At 55.9% G+C, this 23,412-nt stretch overlaps 2 protein-coding genes across 7 annotated transcripts; both read right to left on the reverse strand.

Annotated features, from left to right (window-relative positions):
• Positions 1-10,871, reverse strand: LOC103545168 (alpha-1-antiproteinase 2). Of its 6 annotated transcripts, XM_070592905.1 has the most exons (7): positions 10,756-10,839; positions 9,710-9,810; positions 9,371-9,410; positions 4,128-4,786; positions 2,425-2,695; positions 1,112-1,259; positions 1-278 (listed from the first exon to the last, which is right to left on the reverse strand). In XM_070592905.1, exons 4-7 carry the CDS (start codon positions 4,780-4,782, stop codon positions 87-89), a joined length of 1,266 nt encoding a protein of 421 aa, XP_070449006.1. In that variant the 5' UTR covers positions 4,783-4,786; positions 9,371-9,410; positions 9,710-9,810; positions 10,756-10,839; the 3' UTR covers positions 1-86. The 6 variants fall into 6 exon arrangements, with proteins under 6 accessions (XP_070449006.1, XP_070449004.1, XP_070449002.1 ...); XM_070592903.1 differs by lacking the exon at positions 9,371-9,410; XM_070592901.1 differs by lacking the exons at positions 9,371-9,410; positions 10,756-10,839 and adding an exon at positions 10,470-10,631.
• Positions 10,872-16,430: 5,559 nt separating this feature from the next.
• Positions 16,431-22,986, reverse strand: LOC139079229 (alpha-1-antiproteinase 2-like). The gene is given in 6 exon segments (XM_070592907.1): positions 16,431-16,707; positions 17,541-17,636; positions 17,638-17,689; positions 18,861-19,131; positions 20,562-21,220; positions 22,866-22,986. Coding segments are annotated over 5 exon segments (1,266 nt in total). The 5' UTR covers positions 21,217-21,220; positions 22,866-22,986; the 3' UTR covers positions 16,431-16,515.
• Between the last annotated feature and the right edge of the window lie 426 nt (positions 22,987-23,412).

Consider the following 23,412-nt stretch of genomic DNA (forward strand, 5'->3'; position numbering starts at 1 on the left):
TGAAGCTTGGGCCAGGTCAGCCATTCTTTAATGTAGTCTGGGGTGGGGACCTGGCCTGGGAGGGGAGGGCTGAACCAGAAAGGCAGTTATTTTTGGGTGGGATCCACTACCTTTCCCACGAAGAGGGGACTCTTGGTGTTTCTATCGTAGATGATTAAGATGAAGGGCCTGTTGAACTCCAGCTCTGGGGGTAATGACATGGGGATCATTTCCCACATCGTAGCTCCAGCAGCTTCAGTGCCTTTCTCGTCAATGGTCAGCACGGCCTTGTGCAGCGCCTGGAGGGGAGAGGGCACAGAGGCCTGTTCTGAGCAGGGTGGGGAGGTCCCCCACCCCGGCCTGGGAGCAAGGCCTGATGAGGAGGGCGTTCTCTGGTGGGCTCACTCAGGCCTCTCTCATCCACTGGCCTGCATCCCATCCTCGTCCTCACTCTCTGCAGGGGGCCCACGGGCCTCCTTCACCTCCTCCAGCAGCTGCCTGACTCCGCCATGGCGCCCTCACTCCTCCTCCCGTGCCACCGTCCTCAGCCTCCCTGCAAACAGCCTCACCCTCAGGAGGGAGAGGGGTTTCCGGCACATCTCTTGTTTGTATAGCAGATTTCAAGCTCCTTGGGGACCAGGCTGAGACGGGGACCTTCTCAGCACCCACTCCACACCAGGCACTCGGTTGGTGCCCGGTCATTGAGCTGCACTGGTGTCTCTGATCACCTGCAATTCTCCTGAAGAACTGGTACCTCAGCCGAAGTCCCTGGTTCACTTGGACTCAGTGACTCGCGAGGATCTCCCAGAGTCAGGGGACTCAGGGGCCCAAAGTGCTCGGAAAGCCCTGAGCCTAAGCCTGTCTTTGTAAACACGGGTCCATCGAGGCCAAGAAGGGAAGGCCCTGCACACAGATGCCACAGAGGTCGAGGTGTCTGGCCTGGAGGAGGTCCCTGAGACGCCAGCAGCGCTGAGGCCGCCTCCTCTGCTCTGCCCTCTGAGCCCATCCAATCCAGCTGGAGGTAGCGGCCCTCCTGGGAGGCCCTCCGCCTGCAGGCGTGTTTGCGTCCTCAGACCCAACCCTGAGCTGCGGCCCCCACACATCTGCCCCACGGACGCAGGGACAGACTCACCTTGGACACTGTCAAGGGCGCTTCCTCGGTGATCCCGGAGAGGTCTGCCTGCCTGCTGAAGACCTTGGTGATGCCCAGCTCAGGCAGGATGCTTGTTAGATCATAAGTTCCAGAAATGGACAGTTTGGGCAAATGTACATTGACGAAACTGTCACAAAGGTTAGATAACACAGGAGTTTATTTCAGAGCATTGAAAGTGCTCCCTTTCTGAGCCTTTCTCCCACTTAGCCCCCTATGCCCCTGCCCACATGAGGACGTGAGGTCAGCCTGGGTTTATTCTGCTTTTAGGCCGCGTACACCTGTGTCAGAGGACATCAGAATCACAGGACCCTCTTGTCCTGCAAAGCCTCTCCAATGCCACCTCCTCTGAGAAGCCCTCCAAGCAGATCCAGGTGTCCTCTGGGAAGCACTTTGCACACTGTCCTGCAGGGTTTGGCCACCCCAGAGTGGGCCTTCTCTGGGCCCGAATCCCAGGGGAATGTGAGGCGTGGGGTGAGATTCTGAGTGACATCTGTTTGGTGAGTGATGAGTGACTGGGGGCCTGAGTCAGCTCTCGTTTTCCATGGGGACGCCGTGCCACCCTGCGGATCTGACATGTGGCTGACTGGCACTCAGGCTCTGTCTGGCCTGTTCTGGACCCAGCCCACCTTGTTCTGTTTACTCTGCCTCTGGTGCCTGAACACAGGAGGCGGGGAAGAGGTCCTAAAACGTCTATTCATGTTTTTAACCTCATAGTTCTTTGCCTTCTCATTTCTGTTTCATAATGTACATAATAGAAGAGTGCAGGAGGCCTGGGCGTTGGACGGATTCAGAGATCTGCACTATTTGGGCTGCAGCCTCAGGTATCGCTTCACTCCAGAGGACCCGGTCCAACGACCCCGATCTAACGTCAGAGGAACCCAACGCCCTCAGCATGTGCTGCAGTCCCCACTCTGGGCCTTTGCTCTCCTGCTCTCAGCAGCTCCCCCTGCCCAGCGTGGACGTTCTAGCCTTTGCTCCACAGCAACTGCTCCCTTTGCCAGGGAACCCACCCAGTCCTCCTGGTTCTCCCATGGCATGTTGCTCGCCCAGTTTGGGCCCTGGCACCGGAAGGGGCAGTGTCAGTGCTGGGGAATGTCCCCAGGACCAGGACGTTCACCTCCTCAGCTGTGGGCCCGTCCCTCTCCCGGAGCCTGAGTGGTGCTACCTGAATGGACGCTGGGTCCTGTCTGGACTCACAAGGTCACGCGATGTGGCTGTGTGCCATGGGATGTGGACCCCCCTTCCAACCTACTGGCCTGACCTCCTGTGGCATCTCAAGGTTTGGAAGTCACCTCGAGTGTCTGTTTTCCAAGAACCTGGCGAGGATCCCCTTGGTGAGCGTGTCCTCCAGGTGCTGCAGCTTCCCCTGGTCGGGCAGGATGAAGAAGGCCGTGGCGTTGCCCGCGTAGTCCAACAGCAGCACCCAGCTGGAGAGCGCGTCAGAGTACTGGACGTCAAAGCTGCTCAGGCGGTGCATCATGGGCACCCTGACCGTGGTCTTCTCGTCCACGTGGAAGTCCTGCTCTGTCGTCGACTCAGGCTCGAAGGGCTTCTCCCATTTGCCTGGAGAGAAGGAAGGTGGACATCAGCCAGGGTGGGAAAAGGTCTAGCAGAGGGTAGCAGAATGAAGGAGCCGAGAACCTCCAAGGCGAGACCTCTCTCTGAGCCTCAGCTTCCCCATCTGTAAACGGGGCTAAGAGGAACAGTCAGAAAACTGACGGACTTTTGCGAGGATAATGCAGGACTTGAGAAGGATCCAGAATATCTATATTATAGAAAGGAAGGGCTGCCCATCTGGCTGTGCAGAGTAAGCGTTTTTACTTGTATATCATGTTTTTGTTTGCTGGTGGCTTGGGATATTTGAAATGCAAATTATGGGCAAGAGTTGTACTCTGCATCCCCTTGCCTCGGGCTCCCTGCCAATTGTCAGGTGACAGTTCTTATCATCCAGGGAAATCACTCTTGATCTCACCCTAACTTCCTGTTCCTGGACCAGCATGTGAAATGCGGATGCCTGGGGAGCTCCCCCCTGCCACACCAAGAGAAGGTCACCGTCCCGGCAGGTGAGAGTAGACGGGTGGCTCGGGGATCCCTGAGCCCAAATTTCTGATTGGACAGGAGATGGAGACTGAGGCGGGAGATGGGGTGAGAGCCCCCACCCTAAAGCCCACAGCAGAGCTGAGACATAGAAGTGCTGACTCCAGCTGGGACCTCTCCATCGCCCTATTGCCTGTAGAGCAAGCAGCCAAGAGTGTGCAGGAAGCAGCCCCTGGCCTGGACCCTACCCTCCCACCCCAGGCTATTCCCATGGGCATTTAAAGTGCCTTAGGATGCCCTCTGGGACCCACAGGTTCCTGACAGTTTCAACACTCAGCGAGGAGGCAGGCTGACATTCAAGGTTGGCTGAACACCTGCTAAGGGAGTGCCGAGTCCCGTGTTCTTTGTAACGTGTTTAAACCTCACAGGAAGCTGCCACCAAGAATCTTATGATGTCCTGGTAACAGAGAGGAAACTGGAACCTCCAAGAGGCAAAATGACTTGCCCACAGTCAAACAGCTAAGAAGTGGTAGAGGCAGGATTTGAACCGGGGTCTTTCCGACTCTCAAGCTGTCCCTATTTCCACTAGACGAGAGTTGTCAGAAGTGCGTCCCATGAGACTATTCCCTTCATAGCCTCTACTAAAATTTGCTTTTCTGGGTCTCTATCTTGGGAGACATTGCATACTGTACCCCTCTCCCAGGTGGCAGTTTACATGCACTGCAGGACACTAACAGCTCTGGAAAGGCTGCAGAGAAGATAATGATTTGCCTATTGAGAGCACCATTCCCCAACCTTCTTTGCTCGTGGAAAGTTTTTAGTGGTTGTATGTGGAAAATTGAATAGCACCTCCCAAGATTCCGCCCTGCACTGCCTCGGAAAGTTTAAGAAGGGAGTGTTTGGCAATGTTGTTGGCTGTTTCCATGGGAACTAGCTCAGGTTGGTTGTGCAACCTTACCTTTAAAAAAAATGTAATTCACCAGAGCCAAAACTGTGTCTTTGTCAAGATCCTTGACCAAATCCACAATTTTTCCTTGGGTTCCCTTTTCTACATAGTCATTGATCTGTTTCTTGGCCTCTTCGGTGTCCCCGAAGTTGATGGAGAAGGCTTCTGAGTGGTACAGGTTCTTGATATCCTCCTGAAACTTATCCACTAGCTTCAGAGTCTTGTCGATGAACAGCCCGTTGCCCGTGGTCAGCTGCAGTTGATTGTCTTGCTGGTTGAGGACTCGGAGGAGATGCTGGAAGCCGTCGTGGATCTGAGCCTCAGCTAGCTCAGTGAGGTTGAAACTGAGGCCCTCCAGGATCTGGGTGTGAGTGTCGCCCTTGGCTCCCAGGGAGAGCAACGCGAAGGCGGTCGCGATGCTGACTGGGGAGAAGAAGATGTTGGTGGTGTTGGACTGATGGGCCACGTGGCGGTACAGGCTGAAGGCGAAGTCAGCCAGGTTCGGGGCAATCTTGTGTTCGGCTGGCTCCTGCAGGTGTTCCTCATCATGTGCAGTTGCATGTGTCTCCTGCACAGCACATCCCTGCAGATCCTCAGCCAGGGAGCTGGGGACCAGGCAGCACAGGCCTGCCAGCAGGAGGAGGCGCCATGTGACGGAGGATGGCATTGTCCTGCAAGAGAGAGAAGGGGCACCAAGCCCCAGTCAGGCCACACGACGAGTCCCTGGGCCACCGATCAGTACCATGGAGAGCAACCACAGTTTATGAAACATCTACTCTGTGCCAAGCACTGTCCTACATCACCATCATGGAAAGACTCAGAACAGTGCAAAGGCTTTGATGGTGCTTACCGCATGCCAAGCTCCACTCTAGGCACTTTACTGTCTTATCCCATTGCCCTGGTGTCATGGACCCCGGAGGTAGGTCACGTGAAAAGTCTCGGTTTACAGATGAGGGCACCAAAGGCCAGGGAGGTGTAAGTCACCTGCCCAAGGTCACAGAGCAGTAAGGCGGCAGGACCACCATCACACGCCCAGGGAATCTGGGTCTGGACTCCATGCTCTCCATGGCCCCACTAACATTGACAGTGACCCGAGTTGGGCATGCCACAGCCCCTATTTTACAAAAGAGGAAACTGAGGCACGGGAAGCATAATGTACACATGCACAATTACCCAGGAAGCAGCTCAGATCAGGTTCAGGGATCATTGGGTCTGGAATGGCCCTGGAGGGCTGCTGTTGAACCCTGTTATTTAATGCTCAGAGGAGCTGCTGCCCAGAAAGGAGAGGATGTTGCCCCATGACACACAGCCAGCACACAGCGGAGCTTTGACGAAACTCAGGCGGAGGCTGTCCCCACTCAACACTTGCAGCGAGCCTCAGTCCCTAGGAGTTCCCTGAGCTGGAGGGCTGCCCTCACGAGGAGTCTGCGGCCTCAGCTACATGACTGCGCTGTGCTCCCTGCAGTCAGCTAAGCTGCTCCTCCTGGTCACCATCTGTGCCCCAGCTCTGGGCTCAGCAGTGACGTGGGTGTGAGAGATGCTGGTCTCTCCAGTAAAGTGGGGGCTCGTGTGTGCCTGTTTGGCAGGGGGAGGAGTTGAAAAAGCATCTCTTTTCTCTTCAGACAGATCTGAATTCTAATCTGGGCTCTGCCACTACCAGCTGTGTGACCTAGGACAAGTCATTTAGTCTCTCCAGCCCTCAGTTTGCCTTGTATGGAAAGGGAGATTGTTGGGAGAATTCAGTGAAATAGGTCTAGCTACCAAACCTTCCACTGGAAGGACCTGAGGGAGCAGCTGTTTGAGGAAGAGGCTGCTAAGGGTGCAGACTTGAAGCCTTCAGAGGATAAGCCAGAGAGGGAGATGTGTTCCATGGTGGTTGGGGGGAGACAATAGTGAGTGGCGAGGCCTGTGGCTGGACCAGCAAGAACAGGCTCCATCTAGTGATGGTCAAAGTCAATGCCCCCCACAGCAACATGGACCCGCCCTGCCTCGCAGAGCTCCCTTTGCTCCAGGTGTGACCCAGCCTCGGCCACCAGCCTGCAGCCTCCTACATACAACGTGCTCTCCTCACAGATGGGGAAACCGAGTTCCAAGCGGGGGAGAGATGCCTGCAACCACATAGCTAGTTATTACTCACATCACTAAAAACTTCATCTTAACAAAACACGAAGACAAAAGAATCCTTGAATTTGGAATATGAAAACCAGAGGGGAAAAAGTTAGAAATAAGAAATTCTGGGTTGCATGTACCCCCGTGGACTTTTAAACGTTTCTTTCCAATCAAGCAACAAAGTAGAGCACAACGCTGGTTTCTTTCCACTTCCTTTTCTCTGGCCCTCATGCCTCTCAATAACCCAAACAGAGCAGATCACACATTTACATAAACATGTGTATGTTTTTCCTAAAGCAGCCAGTGGTTTCAGAGCTGCCGATGGTGCTAAAATTAGGCCTGACTATCCCGTTTCCCTCAGGTTCCTCTTTACTGAACCCGCTGAATCCCAGTACTGTCCTTCTCGGTTTATGGAAATTCCCCGTCTTTGCAGGGCTCAGAGATCAGAAGGGTTTTGGGCCCTAGCAAGGTGGGGACACTAAATATGCGGAGTGGTTTCAGGGCTAGAGGCTGTGGCTTCAGGGCCTGACAGGCCCACTACTGTCGGCTTGGCCTTGGGCAAGCACCTTCTGGTCCTGGGGCCTCGCTCTCCCCGACCGTGTAAATTGACGTGCATAAAGACCTACTTGAGGTCCCTGTGCACTGACGCCGGATTCTGAATTAAAGGGGTCTGTGGGTTTGGGGCAGCAACGTGGGCTGAGACTTCCCATGCGGAGGGCTGGGGTGAGGGGTCCCCCCACTACCCGGGGGCTGCTGGCCTCTGAGAAGGCGCAAGGTGGCTGGGGTTGTGATGGAGGGGCGACAGCTGGGGTGAGCACTTGTCCCACTAATCCATCTTCCTGGGCGTTACTTCACCTACTCTGACTTTCTCCTTTTAATGGTCTGAGGCCCAGAGAGGGTCAGGGGCTTGCCAAGGCCACACAGTGAGGCAGTGACAAAGCTGGAACAAGTCTTAGTTTTCCCCTACTTGAGATGTAGACCGAGACTGCCATCTCTTCAGGTCTCAGACTCTAGGAATGTCAGAATTGGGCCCTGAGGGACGCTGAGGACGGCCTTGAGCCTCCCGTTAGCTTCGTTTTGACTCCCAGTCGGTTTCTTACAACTTCAGGGGCTCAAGAGTCTCTTCTCTTCTCACCCTTCTACCAAAGGCAGCACCCTACACCCCCAAAGCCTCGTGTCTGGAAGCCGACGGGACATGAGGAAGCAGATGGCGAACGAGGTATACGGGCCAAGCTTCAAAGCTAAAGGATGAAGCCGTCACAGCGCCACGCGCAGGGTCCGCGGCAGGCGGGCGCAGTCCCCGGCAGCGAGGGGAGGGTGAGGTGAGCCACGGCTTTGCCTATTCTCACACCTTTTCCACCCAGGAACATAGAAGGAGCGACCAGGCGCAACCGAGCGGGGTCCAGGGAGATCACTGTGGCACAAGGTCACAACCTGCTGAAAACTGGCGCTAAGAAGCCCAGGTGTGACCCAGGTCTGCCATGGGCAGGGGGCTTCACTTCTTTGGGCCTCGGCTTGCTGCCTGGAAAGTGGAGAAAAGAACCTCTTGAGGGGCCGACGTGAGGAACCAACACGGTGATGGGCGGCGGACACGCACCAGGTGTGAAAGCCCTCCCTGCTCCTGCACACGGGCAGAGCTCACCCTTGAGAACTGGCAGATTTCCTTCCGGCGAGCCGCCACCTTGCACAGACCAGAGAAGGGCCCCTGCTCAGCACAGAACTGCCTCTGAGTTCGGAAAATATAAAATTCAGTTCTCCAGGATTGATTTATTGCCTGTTAGCTGCCAATCCCTATGCCCGGCTAACGCCAGCATCAGCATCACTGTCATCTTCACACTTAGGAACAGCAGGGGCTGCATACGCACTGTCTCAGCCACTCTCCCCTCGAAGCTTACCCTGTGAGGTGGGCATTATTGTTAGCCCTGTTTCATGGATGGAGAAACTGAGGCCTTCGGAGTTTGAGTGACTTACCGAAAACCACAGAGCTAGTTGCTTATGGAACTGGGATGTAAGCCCAGGCATTTCGATTCTAGAACCCGCCATTTAGCCCTTCTCTGTGTATAAAGCTGAATCCAGAGGGCTCGAAACAGAAAACCTCAAAGGTGGCCTGAGTGAATGAAAAGGGGCAGCGTCGCCCTGTGGCTAAGATCAGGCGCTATGAGGCCAGAAGGCCCGAGTTCGATTTGCTATCAGCTGTGTGACCTTGGACAAATTACTTAACCTTTCTGAATCTCAGTTTCCTGGAAATGATAAGGCTGCACTTCCCCACAGAGCTATTGTGCAAATACATGCAAAGTGCCAAGAAATGCGGGGCACACAGTCAGCTCTCCAGAAGCATCAGTTGTCATGGATATTCCTGTGGATATTTCAGAGCACTATAAGGTTGCCTCAGCCACCATAGAGTCATCTTTGTAGGCCCCGTCTCCAAAAACCAACAACAGAAAAATCCTATCCTCCCAATGCCCCAGAGGTCAAGACTGCCGGGATTGGAGTGAGGGGAAAAAAGCAAAAGTTCTCTAGGTTTCTCCAAAGAAGACAGAGAGGTTGAGCAGTCATCTAGGGTCACTCAGCATCAGAGAAGCCTGGAGGCCAGCCCGGACTTTCCACTCCCCAACTGAGACCAGAGAGAATCATGTTGACAGTAGGAACGGGATGCAGAGCATGGGTGCTGGAACTAGGTGGCCTGAGTTTGAATCCCGGCTGGTGCATAAATTGGGGCAAGTTCCGAACCTCTCTGTCCCCAGTTTCCTCATCTGTAAAATGGGAACATGCACAGTAACCATGTCTGAAGGTTGCTGTGGGGCCCAATGCCTGACTGCGTGCAAGGAGCTGAGAAGCCGCCTGGCTGGAGCCATGGCTCAGGAGCCAGCACGCAGCCCCGACGACAGCGCCCTGCCCTGGGCTTCCCATCGCCCTGACTCCCACAGGCCCCTCGTGTCCAGTGAGGCCCATTGCAACCCCTCCATGCCGAGGCCGGGTGCGGTTCTGCTCAGGGCATCTGCAGAGGCTGGAGGCCCATTGAGCGGCTGAACCTGGGCTCCTGGTGGCGCCTGGCTTCACCACCTGGTCCCTACAGGAGCCTGGTCCTCACTGCCCCTCCCTGGGCCTCATCCTTCTCATCTATAGAAGGGGAGAAAGATACTCACCCAAGCGGTAGGGGAGGTGGTGCAGCCTACAGGAGACAACCTGCAAAAATGACACAGGAGCTGTGCCGACTGAAAGGTGCTCCTTCCTGGGGCCCCAGGGTGCCAGGGCCAGACACCCACTTCCACTCGTGCTCACAGAGGACACTTTATCCACCAGTAGGGATTGGGGGGCCCTGGGCAGGCTTGGGGAGCGGGAAAGGACCTCTAAGGCTGCTGTTACTATGACAATGGGAGACCCAGCCCCGGCCCACTCCGTCCTCCTTCATCCCAGGCCTGCCTGGGCAGCACAGGGACGTGGGGGCCTCTGTGGAGGCTCTGGCCAGTGGAAGGCATACTTACGATTCAGTGTCCCAGGTCAGTGCTGGTGACTGAGGCTGAGGTTACAGAACCCCGTCCTCGTCCGTACTTAAGCAGTGGGCCCAGAGCGACAACAGGGGAGGCTGTTGGTGAATATTAACCAGTTCTCCAATGAGCAAACAGGGACTAAGTCCGTTGGCTGGACACTGAGCTGCCCGCCCACGCTGCCCGTATGTGCTGTGCCTGGGCAGCAGCCAGCCCTGCTCCGGATCCCAAAGGCAGGCATTGTGCCCAGCTCCTGAACCACAGAGTCCTGGGCCCAAGGTGGGCTGTCATGACTCAGCCCCTCTTTGGCTCGGCAGTACTGTGCTGGCCTACACTCCCACTGGGAATTCTCAGTGGCTGACCCACGAGGAGCAAGAGCTACCCTTTCCTGGGCCACCTTGAAATCCCTACTGCCGAAGATGTTACCGGTGGGCTGGGGTCGGGGGGTGTTGGAGGAGGTTCTGAGCCCATTTAGCACATGGGGAAGTTGAGGGCCAAGTATAAAGGCTGCTCATCTCAAGTCACCAAGCCAGTCTCAAATACAAAAACTCCCTGGACTTCCCCTAGGAGGAGATGGGTCAGGACTGATACTGACACTGCCACTTTAGGCTGACACGGGCGGCCGTGGGCACAGGTCAGGGGTCAGAGAGTAAATGTAGAAAGGAGCACTGTGCTGCCTTAGGCAAGCTGCATCTTTCCTCTCCCTGTGCCTCAGTTCCCCCATCTGTACATTGGCCTCCCTCCTTGCCCCTTCTACCTCCAATTGCAGGCTCTGTGGTGGAGGCCACGCCTCCTGGTGCAGCCCACCGCCCCCGTCCTGCTTCAGTGGGCCTCCGAGGCCTCCGAGGGCTCCAAGGCCTGCAGCCCTGAGCACAGCAACAAGTCTCTGCAGGACCCGCCCAGGAGGAAGGAGGCTCCTGGTGGTGGAGGCAGCAGGTGCGGGAGGGGTGGGGAACTGGAGCAGGAAGCTGCCTTGCACAAACTGCCAGCAGTCAGCCAGAAGTCAGATGGCCCTTCCCGTCCTGGGCTGTCCAGTATGTCACCTGCTGTTCCTGTTGAGTCCCTCCTGTGTGACCCAGGACAAGCCACCGAGTTCCTCTGAGCCTCTGTAAGAGCGATTAATGAAGAAGACACTCATTGCCCTCCTGGCCCCGGGCCTGGCACCAGCATCTTGGCAGGTTTCCAGGGCCAATTCTGGAGGGAAGAGGGCTGGGCCACCTCTGAAATGTCCAACAGGAGCCGGAGGCTGGGAAGGGTGTGCATATATAGGAGAGGTGTGTGTCACGGAGCCTGGCTGGAGGCAGAAGGGGAGCGAGACATCCCCGTGGGACTGAGCCGTGTGAAGGAGAAGTGAAGACAGCACACCCAGCTGGAGGAGGGGGAAGAAGTGAGGGCCTCTCCCTGTCCATTTTCTCACAACTCCTTTAAGTTAGCCGGATGTCCCAGGTCTTCTCGTCCAGGGGATGAACCCAGTTTGCACCATTCGTTTGCCTCCCTCTGGTGTCTTGCGAATCTGGCAGCTTGCAACATCTTAGTGGACGCTCCTCCCTCCTGCACGCAACCCCCAGGGCCGCTTCCTGCGTGTGGTTCGGTTCTCGCTTTTTCTGAAACTAGCTGGCTTCTTCACAGCTTCTCAATTCCACTCCTCATCCTTTCTGGGATGGAGAAAAAGAAGGCAAACCTGTGCTTCATAAAAGTGACAATACAGCTGATAGAGGGAATCAATGACATCTATAGCTTCATCTCTCACTTCGGAAAGTATGTAAGAAATGGTTTCTACATACAGTTTCTACGCTTTTTCAAGCTTTACCTTTTTTAATTTATGGGCCTTATGGCCATTATGGACTTTCCGCCTTTGGGAGACTCACCTGTCATGGAAGTATAACTTGTATTTCCTTTTGGATGGTCAACGTGTCCCACTTTGGCCACGGGAGCCCCTTGAAGTTGTCTCCTTTCTCCTTTCGGCAGCCCTTGCTGACATTTCAGAAGCACACACTGTCTTTCTGGCAATGACACCACGGCCCAGGCCCATCTTCACTTTCTCCTGCCCCAAGACATGGTGTCTGGGAGACGGAGAGAGCAGGAGGTGGCACCTCTCGTTCAGGGAGCCTGGGGCCGGGCAGGACTTGCCCCTGCTGGGCAGAAGGAGACCCCTCAAGACCTTGGCCTTGCTGGTCGGAAGTCCGAGCCCTGCGTGGGTGGCTCAGATAACGGGGAGCGACAGCCTCTTCCAACTCGCCTTTGCGAACACAGGCCTTGGGTGGCAATGGTTCGATTCTCCCTGTCGTCTCCGTGTTGCTGACTTTAAGCATCTGTTTGCTTGGTTTTACTGAGCCTCTCGCTGCTTGCAGTTTACAATACAAACCCCCAAACTGACCCCAATGTGTGGCCTCTCACCACCTGCAGGCATCGTAGCTGCTACTTCTCAAGCACTCACTGTCAGCCAGGCTCTGTTCTAATCCTGTGTGTTGAGTAGCATTATTGCTCCCCTTAGTACAGATGGGGATACGGAGGCACAGAGAGTTACCAGGAGGCTGACGATGCAGCCAGTCTATGGCCGCCATCCCTCCCTCCTCCACTCTTCCCTCTCCTGCTCTTCCCTTCCCTCTTGTGTCCACAGTGAGCTGAGGGGGTCGTCTTCCTTAGTTTCCCCATCTAGTAATATGTCTGTTCATTGGTTCATTCACTCACTAACCATCACATATTGATCACCTACTGCCTCAGAGTTTGCAAAGGTGAAAAGATGTGGTTCCCACTGTCCAGGAACTCACACCCTGGTGGGAACTCACACCTTGGTGGGAACTCACACCCTGGTGGGAACTCACACCTTGGTGGGAACTCACACCCTGGTGGGAACTCACACCTTGGTGGGAACTCACACCACAGATGCCCTTTCAGATGTCCCGGGAGGGAGGGAGAGGGAGGGAGGATAAGGCAGAGGGACGGAGGGGAGGGGTGGGTTTGGGACATAAACAGGAGGCAGCAGCAGCAGATGAGGGTGACGTTGGGGCTCAGTGTCAGGAAGGCGTGGGCTGCCCCTGGGCCCCCCGCACGCTGTGCCGGACCCCCATCTCCGGGCCTTCTGCTCTGTTCTCTCTGTGGACTCTCCCACCTCCCTAGACAGGCTCGTCCCCATCCTCCTGTGACAGCAGGGAGCAGTGGCTCCAAAGGCAGGTCCACAGCCAGCTGGCGGGGCCCTGCAGATGAGGAAATGTCCTTCAGCAGGGGCATTTCACGGCATCTTTCCTGTTTTCCTCCTCTCTCCAGCCCATCTCAGCTCTGGGGCTCAGGCCCCCATCCCCTCCTCCAACAGCCCCTCCTCGTCCCGTGTGCCAGTCAGGCAGCTGAGACCCAGCTTCCCCCGAGACCTTGCTTCTCCTAAAGTCCTCCCCAGTGGGGGCCTTTCATCCTCCTACATCCCTGACCCTGGGCGCCATGAGAAGGTCCGATTCTCCTGGCCTCCAAACTTCTCCTTCCACAGCAGCCATGTAGCCACCGCCCTGGACAGTCGCCCCTTCTCCCAGCCACATCCCTGACCTCCACAGGCCCCTGGATCACCATGTGCATCACAGGAGAAGGGCATGTGGGCCCGACCTGGTCTTCTCTGCACCACTCAGCTTCCTTGTGGATGGCCTTCCGAGCCCCTGGCCCCTTGCTGCCTGTTCAACTCATCTCCAGTGTGGCCTTCTCCTTCATTCCTGTCCCCCCACATATGAGTCACGGCCACACCTGGGACCTTGGTGTCAGGTCTGAGGCCTCTGATGCCGACGCTTCAGCCACAGGTCCCCCTCTTGTTGCCCCCTCCCCACCTGTCCTTGGCCCTCATGGCGCTGCCAGTGTAGACAAATGGAGATGGTGTGGTGTGGGCAGCTTAAGCCTCATGGTCCATCACTTCAGCCACGCTCTTGTCGATACTTTGTGCTAGATAGAATAATGTCCCCAGAGATGCCCGAGTCCCAATCCCCAGGACCTGTGAATGTGTCACCTTGCCTGGCGAAAGGCCTTTCCAGTTGGGATTAAGGTTAAGCATCTTCAGATGGACCGTGAGGTTCAAGCTGGTCCCGCCACAGCATCTCTGCCTGGATTCTTCAGATGGGACGAGTGTAATCACAAAGTCCTTATTAATGGGGGGGCGGGAGGGTCAGAGTCAGAGAAGGATGTGTGACGATGGAAGCAGAGGGATGTGAGAAGATGCCAGGGACCCAGAAATGCAGACGGCCTGTCGAAGCTGGAGAAGGCCAGGAAAGGCTTCCCTGCTGGAGCCTCAGGAAGAATTCAGCCCTGCTTCTGCCTGGATTTCGGATTTCTGACCGCCAGCCCCGTAAGGCAATAAATCTGTGATGTTCGAAGGAACTAAGTTCCTGCTAATTCATTACGGAGCCACGAGGAACTAACACAACCTTCAGCTCCCATTGGTTTATCTTTGTGTCCACCCAGCAAGACCGTAACTCTCCATGAACCTAGCTGTGTGCTTCCCACAGGGGCCATTGACTTTCCCTCTGGGGGCTTCGTACTAGTTGGAATTGGGTCTCTGTCAACCAGAGTCCAGACTAATGTAACGACAGGCCATTCTTATGGGCACAATGGCGGCATCTCAGTTGAGTGCCCTCAGCTCAGCCTCCTTGGCCTGCCCTGGGCTCTCAGGAATGCCACTGGCCTTTGTGCCTGCCCCTTTGCTCCCACAGACTGCCGTGTGGGGACCACGACCGGTTGGGCAAGTCACTTGCTCTGGGTTCTGAGCTCGTTAACCTCAGGGGGAGAGCCCCAGCCGCTCAGGGGAAGCTCTTGTTGCAGAGTATCGCTGCCTGCGCTGTGGGCTCCCAGCATTCCTCCTCCTTCAAGGAGCAATCTAGCTCCATGAAGGTCCAGCGTGGCCATCTGGTAGGTAGCGTGGGTGACGTGCTGAGGATTGGAGGAACAAGGAGAGCCCGGGAAGCCAGCTCTGCCGCTTACAAGCTCCGTGACCTTGAGCAGGACAACTGACTTCTCGGAGCCTCAGTTTCTTCCTCTGTAGAATGTGCAAATAAGAGAGAGGGCCTCCACTTGCGACCTCACAGCCCTGCTGTGAGGATTAAAGGCGAAAATGCTCTGAGTGCTTACACAGAGAGCTCATCGATGCAAAAGCCATCACCGTCATCCCTCATGTTGGCACCCTGCTCTGCTATGCTCAATTAGCTGTTTTAACTTCCTGAAGTGATCCCACACCAACTCCCAACTCAAGGTAGATTATATAACCACGATGAGGCTATGGAGGCTCAGAGATGTATGGCAAGTCACTAAAGTCACACAGCTGGAAAGTGGCAGAGGCTGAACTCCATCCAGGTCTTTAGCCCCTCGGGTCTGGGATTATTGAACGTGCTTGACAATGTCCGTATCCTTAATGGACTTTGTGGAGTTGCAAGTCTCGAGACAGAGAAAACTCAAGAGGACGTGAGACACTGGAAAAAGGGAATCGTTAACCATTATACTGTTATGTGGAGTTGCACACATATGGCCATTTTGACTGAAAAGGTATAAATGTCACAGGACTCAACCTAGTTGTTCAGGTGCACACTCGTGCCCAGGGAGTGGCTTAGGCGGTGATTCCTAGATTTGTGTGGGATGGGGCCATTCTCCCACGGGACCAGCATGTTCCCTGGGAGTTCGGGGAGCTGGCTCCCTCAGGCTGGGGGTCCAGTATCTTCCTGACAGCTGTGGCCCTTCAGCAGGGCCTTGGAAGACGGGAAGGAGCCTGGTGGCCCTTCCTGAAAGGGCTGCTCCCAGCACAGCCTCTGGCTGTGGCCCAGGAGCTGGGCTTTCCCTCCGAAGACCACAGGGAGGGTCCTCAGGCAAGCTGAAATGTGAGCCCATCAGACTCGGCCAGGGGAGGACGGGCAGGGCCAGAGGCGGTCGATGGTCTGTTAGACTTCCTCTCTCTCGACCAAAGAATCGTTAGAATGACTTTCCAGAGCCATGCAGGGCACCCTGGCCACCTGATTAGGGAGGAGAAGGGCACACAGGACAAGTGCCTTGGGGGCCTGAGAGTCCTGGGGGAATTGGAGCAGATGATGCACGCCAGGTGAGGAGAGCTGCGTGTTGGAGGATTTCTGAGGCAGAGATGAAATGCTGAGGACAGAAGCATGTACTTCCGGTACAGCTGCACTGGAAAGGGCTCCAGGGAGAATCAGCCGGAGCCACTTGCAGAAAGATCTGTGTGCTGTCGGGGTCCACGCCCGGCTTGGGGAACAATGTGGGATGAGAAGGGGAGCCGGTGTCTCCCTTTTGCTGCTGGAGATGTGGCAGCTCAAGGTCCCCATGTGAGCTGAAGGCTCTGGGAGCAACAGGGAGGCAGCCTCATGGTCGGGACTGGCTGCCCTGCAGGGTGAGGGCTGTCACGGAGCAGTGCGGGGGTTCCACGAGTATCAGCAGGGCTGGGGGCTCAGCAGGAGGGCCTAGTGGATGCTTGGTGGAGGTGGGAGACTCGGGCTGGTATCTGAGCCCGTGTCATTCTTCCTGGGGGATTCCCAGACAAGACTGGGAGGCCTGGAGCTTTTCAGGGAGCTGTGGGTTTCAGCCAACATTTCATCGAGGCCCAGCACAGGACCTGGGAGGGGTAAATGCCTAGTTGATCTGAATACAGTGGATACAGGAAAGATTGCTGTGTCCTGGGTTGCACACACATCCTGGGGTCGTCAACAGCGACTCAGAGACAAGAAGATGAGGGCTTTGCCCGTCACACTGAAGCTTGTGCCAGGTCAGCCATTCTTTAATGTGGTCTCGGGTGGGGACCTGGCCGGAAGGGGAGGGCTGAACCAGAGAGGCAGTTATTTTTGGGTGGGATCCACCACCTTTCCCACGAAGAGGGGACTCTTGGTGTTTCTATCGTAGATGATTAAGACGAAGGGCCTGTTGAACTCCACATTTGTGAGTAGTAACGTGTGGATGGCTTCCACAATCGTGGCTCCAGCAGCTTCAGTGCCTTTCTCGTCAATGGTCAGCACGGCCTTGTGCAGCGCCTGGAGGGGAGAGGGCACAGAGGCCTGTTCTGAGCAGGGTCGGGAGGATCCCCACCCCGGCCTGGGAGCAAGGCCCGATGAGGAGGGCGTTCTCGGGTGGGCTCACTCAGGCCTCTCTCATCCACTGGCCTGCATCCCATCCTCGTCCTCACTCTCTGCAGGGGGCCCACGAGCCTCCTTCACCTCCTCCAGCAGCTGCCTGACTCCGCCATGGCGCCCTCACTCCTCCTCCCGTGCCACCGTCCTCAGCCTCCCTGCAAACAGCCTCACCCTCAGGAGGGAGAGGGGTTTCCTGCACATCTCTTGTTTCTGTAGCAGATTTCAAGCTCCTTGGGGACCCAGGCTGGGACGGGGATCTTCTCAGCACCCACTCCACACCAGGCACTCGGTTGGTGCCCGGTCATTGAGCTGCACTGGTGTCTCTGATCACCTGCAATTCTCCTGAAGAAATGGCATCTCAGCCGAAGTCCCTTTTCACTCGGACTCAGTGACTCGCGAGGATCTCCCAGAGTCAGGGGACTCAGGGGCCCAAAGTGCTCGGAAAGCCCTGAGCCTAAGCCTGTCTTTGTAAACACGGGTCCATCGAGCCCAAGAAGGGAAAGCCCTGCACAAAGATGGCACGGAGGTCGAGGTGTCTGGCCTGGAGGAGCTCCCTGAGACACCAGGAGCGCTGAGGCCGCCTCCTCCGCTCTGCCCTCTGAGCCTGTCCAATCTGGCTGGAGGTAGCGGCCCTCCTGGGAGGCCCCCCGCCTGCAGGCATGTTTGCGTCCTCAGACCCAACCCTGAGCTGCGGTCCCCAAACATGTGCCCCACGGACACAGGCACAGACTCACCTTGGACACTGTCAGGGACGTTTCCTCAGTGATCCCGGAGAGGTCTGCCTCCAGGCTGAAGACCTTGGTGATGCCCAGCTCAGGCAGGATGCGTTGTTAGATCGTAGCATCCAGAAATGGACAGTTTGGGCAAACTTACATTGGCATATCTGTCAAAAAGTTTAGATAACACAGGAGTTTATTTCAGAGCATTGAAAGTGCTTCCTTTCTGAGCCTTTCTCCCATTTAGCCCCCTACCCCCTGTCATATGAGGAGGCAAGGCCAGCCTGGGTTTATTCTGCTTTCAGCCCGCGTACACCTGTGTCAGAGGCCATCAGAATCACAGGACCCTCTTGTCCTGCAAAGCCTCTCCAATGCCACCTCCTCTGAGAAGCCCTCCAAGCAGATCCAGGTGTCCTCTGGGAAGCACTTTGCACACTGTCCTGCAGGGTTTGGCCACCCCAGAGTGGGCCTTCTCTGGGCCCGAATCCCAGGGGAATGTGAGGCGTGGGGTGAGGTTCTGAGTGACATCTGTTTGGTGAGTGATGAGTGACTGGGGGCCTGAGTCAGCTCTCGTTTCCATGGGGACGCCGTGCCACCCTGCGGATCTGACATGTGGCTGACTGGCACTCAGGCTCTGTCTGGCCTGTTCTGGACCCAGCCCACCTTGTTCTGTTTACTCTGCCTCTGGTGCCTGAACACAGGAGGCGGGGAAGAGGTCCTAAAACGTCTATTCATGTTTTTAACCTCACAGTTCTTTGCCTTCTCATTTCTGTTTCATAAAGTACATAATAGAAGAGTGCAGGAGGCCTGGGCGTTGGATGGATTCAGAGATCTGCACTATTTGGGCTGCAGCCTCAGGTATCGCTTCACTCCAGAGGACCCGGTCCAACGACCCCGATCTAACGTCAGAGGAACCCAACGCCCTCAGCATGTGCTGCAGTCCCCACTCTGGGCCTTTGCTCTCCCTCCTCTCAGCAGCTCCCCCTGCCCAGCGTGGACGTTCTAGCCTTTCCTGCACAGCAACTGCTCCCTTTGCCAGGGAACCCACCCCGTCCTCCTGGTTCTCCCATGGCATGTGCTGGTGTTGCTCGCCCAGTTTGGGCCCTGGCACCAGAAGGGGCAGTGTCAGTGCTGGGGAATGTCCCCAGGACCAGGACGTTCACCTCCTCAGCTGTGGGCCCGTCCCTCTCCCGGAGCCTGAGTGGTGCTACCTGAACGGACGCTGGGTTCTGTCTGGACTCACAAGGTCACGCGATGTGGCTGTGTGCCATGGGATGTGGACCCCCCTTCCAACCTACTGGCCTGACCTCCTGTGGCATCTCAAGGTTTGGAAGTCACCTCGAGTGTCTGTTTTCCAAGAACCTGGCGAGGATCCCCTTGGTGAGTGTGTCCTCCAGGTGCTGCAGCTTCCCCTGGTCGGGCAGGATGAAGAAGGCCGTGGCGTTGCCCGCGTAGTCCAATAGCAGCACCCAGCTGGAGAGCGCGTCAGAGTACTGGACGTCAAAGCTGCTCAGGCGGTGCATCATGGGCACCCTGACCGTGGTCTTCTCGTCCACGTGGAAGTCCTGCTCTGTCGTCGACTCAGGCTCGAAGGGCTTCTCCCATGTACCTGGAGAGAAGGGAAGGTGGACATCAGCCAGGGTGGGAAAAGGTCTAGCAGAGGGTAGCAGAATGAAGGAGCCGAGAACCTCCGAGACGAGACCCCTCTCTGAGCCTCAGCTTCCCCATCTGTAAACGGGGCTAACAGGAACAGTCAGAAAACTGACGGACTTTTGAGAGGATAAAGGAGGACTTGAATAGGATCCAGAATGTCTATATTATAGAAAGGAAGGGCTGCCCATCTGGCTGTGCAGAGTAAGCGTTTTTACTTGTATTTCTTGCTTATTTGTTTGCTGGTGGCTTGGGATATTCTAAATGTGAATTATTGGCACCAGCTGTGCTGGGCACCCGCTTGCCTTGGGCTCCCTGCCCCTTGTCAGGTGACGGTTCTTATCATCCAGGGAAATCACTCTTGATCTCACCCTAACTTCCTGTTCCTGGACCAGCAGGTGAAATGAGGATGCCTAGGCACCTCCCCTCTGCCACACGGAGAGAACGTCACCGTCCCAGCAGGTCAGAGTAGATGGGTGCCTCGGGGAGCCCTGGGCCCAAATTTCTGATTGGACAGGAGATGGAGACTGAGGCGGGAGAGGGGGTGAGAGCCCCCCCTAAAGCCCACAGCAGAGCTGAGACATAGAAGTGCTGACTCCAGCTGGCCCCTCTCCATCGCACTATTGCCTGTAGAGCAAGCAGCCAAAAGTGTGCAGGAAGCAGCCCCTGGCCTGGACCCTCCCCTCCCACCCCAGTCTATTCCCATGGGTGTGTAAAGTGCCTTAGGATGCCCTCCAGGGCCCACAGGTTCCCGCCGGTTTCAACACTCAGGTAGGAGGCAGGCTGACATTCAAGCTTAGCTGAGCACCTGCTAAGAGACTGCCGAGTCCCGTGTTCTTTGTAACACTAAACCTCACAGGAAGCTGCCACCAAGGGTCTTATGATGTCCAGGTAACAGAGAGGAAACTGGAACCTCCGAGAGGCAAAATGACTTGCCCACCGTCAAACAGCTAAGAAGTGGTAGAGGCAGGATTTCAACCGGGGACTTTCCGACTCTCAAGCTGTCCCTATTTCCACTAGACGAGAGTTGTCAGAATTGCATCCCATAAATCTATTCCCTTCATAGCCTCTACTAAAATTTGCTTTTCTGGGTCTCTATCTTAGGAGACATTGCATACTGTACCCCCCTCCCAGGTGGGAGTTTACACGCACTGCAGGACACTAACGGCTCTGGAAAGGCTGCAGAGAAGACAATGATTCGCCTGGTGAGTCCACGATTCCCCAACCTTCTTTGCTGGTGGAAACTTTTTAGTGGTCGTGTGTGGAAAATTGAATAGCACCTCCTAAGATTCCACCCTGCACTGCCTCGGAAAGTTTAAGAAGGGAGTGTTTAGCAATGTTGTTGGCTGTTTCCATGGGAACTAGCTCAGGTTGGTTGTGCAACCTTACCTTTAAAAAAAATGTAATTCACCAGAGCCAAAACTGTGTCTTTTTCAAGATCCTTGACCAAATCCACAATTTTTCCTTGGGTTCCATTTTCTACATAATCATTGATCTGTTTCTTGGCCTCTTCGATGTCCCCGAAGTTGATGGAGAAGGCTTCTGAGTGGTACAGGTTCTTGATATCCTCCTGAAACTTATCCACTAGCTTCAGAGTCTTGTCGATGAACAGCCCGTTGCCCGTGGTCAGCTGCAGTTGATTGTCTGAGTGGTTGAGGGCGTTCAGGAGATGCTGGAAGCCGTCGTGGATCTGAGCCTCAGCTAGCTCAGTGAGGTTGAAACTGAGGCCCTCCAGGATCTGGGTGTGAGTGTCGCCCTTGGCTCCCAGGGAGAGCAACGCGAAGGCGGTCGCGATGCTGACTGGGGAGAAGAAGATGTTGGTGGTGTTGGACTGATGGGCCACGTGGCGGTACAGGCTGAAGGCGAAGTCAGCCAGGTTCGGGGCAATCTTGTGTTCGGCTGGCTCCTGTGGGTGTTCGTTATCATCCTTGGTTGCGTGCCTCTCCGGGACAGCGTCTCCCTGCAGATCCTCAGCCAGGGAGCTGGGGACCAGGCAGCACAGGCCTGCCAGCAGGAGGAGGCACCATGTGACGGAGGATGGCATTGTCCTGCAAGAGAGAGAAGGGGCACCAAGCCCAATTCAGGCCACACAATGAGTCCCCGGGCCACCGATCAGTACCATGGAGAGCAACCACAGTTTATGAAACATCTACTCTGTGCCAAGCATTGTCCTACATCACCATCATGGAAAGACTCAGAACGGTGCAAAGGCTTTGATGGTGCTTACCGCATGCCAAGCTCCACTCTAGGCACTTTACTGTCTTATCCCATTGTCCTGGTGTCACGGACCCCGGAGGTAGGTCATGTGACAAGTCTCGGTTTACAGATGAGAGCACCAACGGCCAGGGAGATGTCAGTCACCTGCCCAAGGTCACAGAGCAGTAAGGCAGCAGGACCAGCATCACACACCCAGGTGGTCTGGGTCTGGAGTCCATGCTCTCCATGGCCCCACTAACATCGTCAGTGACCCTGAGGTACGGATGCCACAGCCCCCGTTTTATAAAATGCCGGGCACACAGTCAGCTCTCCGGAAGCATCGGTTGTCATGGATATTCCTGTGGATCTTTCAGAGCACTATACGGTTGCCTCGGCCACCGTATACACATCTTTGTAAACCCCATCTCCAAAAACCAACGACAGAGAAATCATATCCTCCCAATGCTCAGGAGATCAAGGCTGGTAGGAATGGGGTGAGGGGAGAGAAGGCAAAGGTTCTCTAGGTTTTGCCAAAGAAGACAGAGAGGTCGAGTGACCATCTAGGGTCACTCCGCATCAGAGAAGCCTGGAGGTCAGCCTGGACTCTCCACTCCCCAACTGGCGCCTGAGACTGGAGAGAATCATGTTGACAGTAGGAACGGGATGCAGAGCATAGGTTCTGGAACTAGGTGGCCTGAGTTTGAATCCTGGCTGGTGCATAAATTGGGGCCAGTTCCGAACCTCTCTGTCCCCAGTTTCCTCATCTGTAAAATGGGAACATGCACAGTAACCGCCTCTGAAGGTTGCTGTGGGGCTTCTGTGTGCGACTGCGTGCAAGGAGCTGAGAAGCCACCTAGCCGGAGCCAGGGCTCAGGAGCCAGCACGTAGCCCTGACGACAGCGCCCTGCCCTGGGCTTCCCATCGCCCTGACTCCCACAGGCCCCTCGTGTGCAGTGAGGCCCATTGCGACCCCTCCATGCCGAAGCCGGGTGCAGTTCTGCTCAGGGCATCTGCAGAGGCTGGAGGCCCATTAAGCGGCTGAACCTGGGCTCCTGGTGGGGCCTGGCTTCACCACCTGGTCCCTACAGGAGCCTGGTCCTCACTGTCCCTCCCTGGGCCTCATCCTTCTCATCTGTAGAAGGGGAGAAAGATACTCATCCAAGCGGTAGGGGAGGTGGTGCAGCCTACAGGAGACAACCCGCAAAAATGACACAGGAGCTGTGCCGACTGAAAGGTGCTCCTTCCTGGGGCCCCAGGACTCCAGCGCCAGACACCCACTTCCACTCATGCTCACAGAGGGCACTTTATCCACCAGTAGGGATTAGGGGGCCCTGGGCAGGCTTGGGGAGCGGGAAAGGACCTCTAAGACTGCTGTTACTATCACAATGGGAGACCCAGCCCTGGCCCACTCCATCCACTTGCATCCCGAGCCTGCCTGGGCAGCACAGGGATGTGGGGGCCTCTGTGGAGGCTCTGGCCAGTGGAAGGCATACTTACGATTCACTGTCCCACGTCAGTGCTGGTGACTGAGGCTGAGGTTACAGAACCCGTCGTCATCCGTATTTAAGCAGTGGGCCCAGAGCGACAACAGGGGAGGCTGTTGGTGAATATTAACCAGTTCTCCGATGAGCAAACAGGGACTAAGTCCGTTGGCTGGACACTGAGCTGCCCGCCCACGCTGCCTGTATGTGCTGTGCCTGGGCAGCAGCCAGCCCTGCTCCTTATCTCAAAGGCAGGCATTGTGCCCAACCCCTATACCGTAGGTCAGGGGTCAGAGAGTAAATCTATGAAGAAGTGCTATGCTGCCTCTGGCAAGCTGCATCACCTCTCTGAACCAGGAGGTGTTTTCATCTGCATGGCAGGGGTCTGGAAGTCCCACTTCCTAGCATGGTCATCAGGGACGTTCAAAATAACTTCTGTAAAGTGTGTGGCACCCAGTAGGTTCTTTATTTTGGCCTGCACAGCCCTCTGCTCAGCCCTGTTCCCCAGGTTTCTCTGGGCGGGAGGAGGCTCAATTCCTGGCCAGCCTCAGGCCTGTTTCTGT

Source organism: Equus przewalskii, chromosome 25 (genome assembly GCF_037783145.1).
Source record: "Equus przewalskii isolate Varuska chromosome 25, EquPr2, whole genome shotgun sequence".
NCBI classification, from domain to species: domain Eukaryota; kingdom Metazoa; phylum Chordata; class Mammalia; order Perissodactyla; family Equidae; genus Equus; species Equus przewalskii.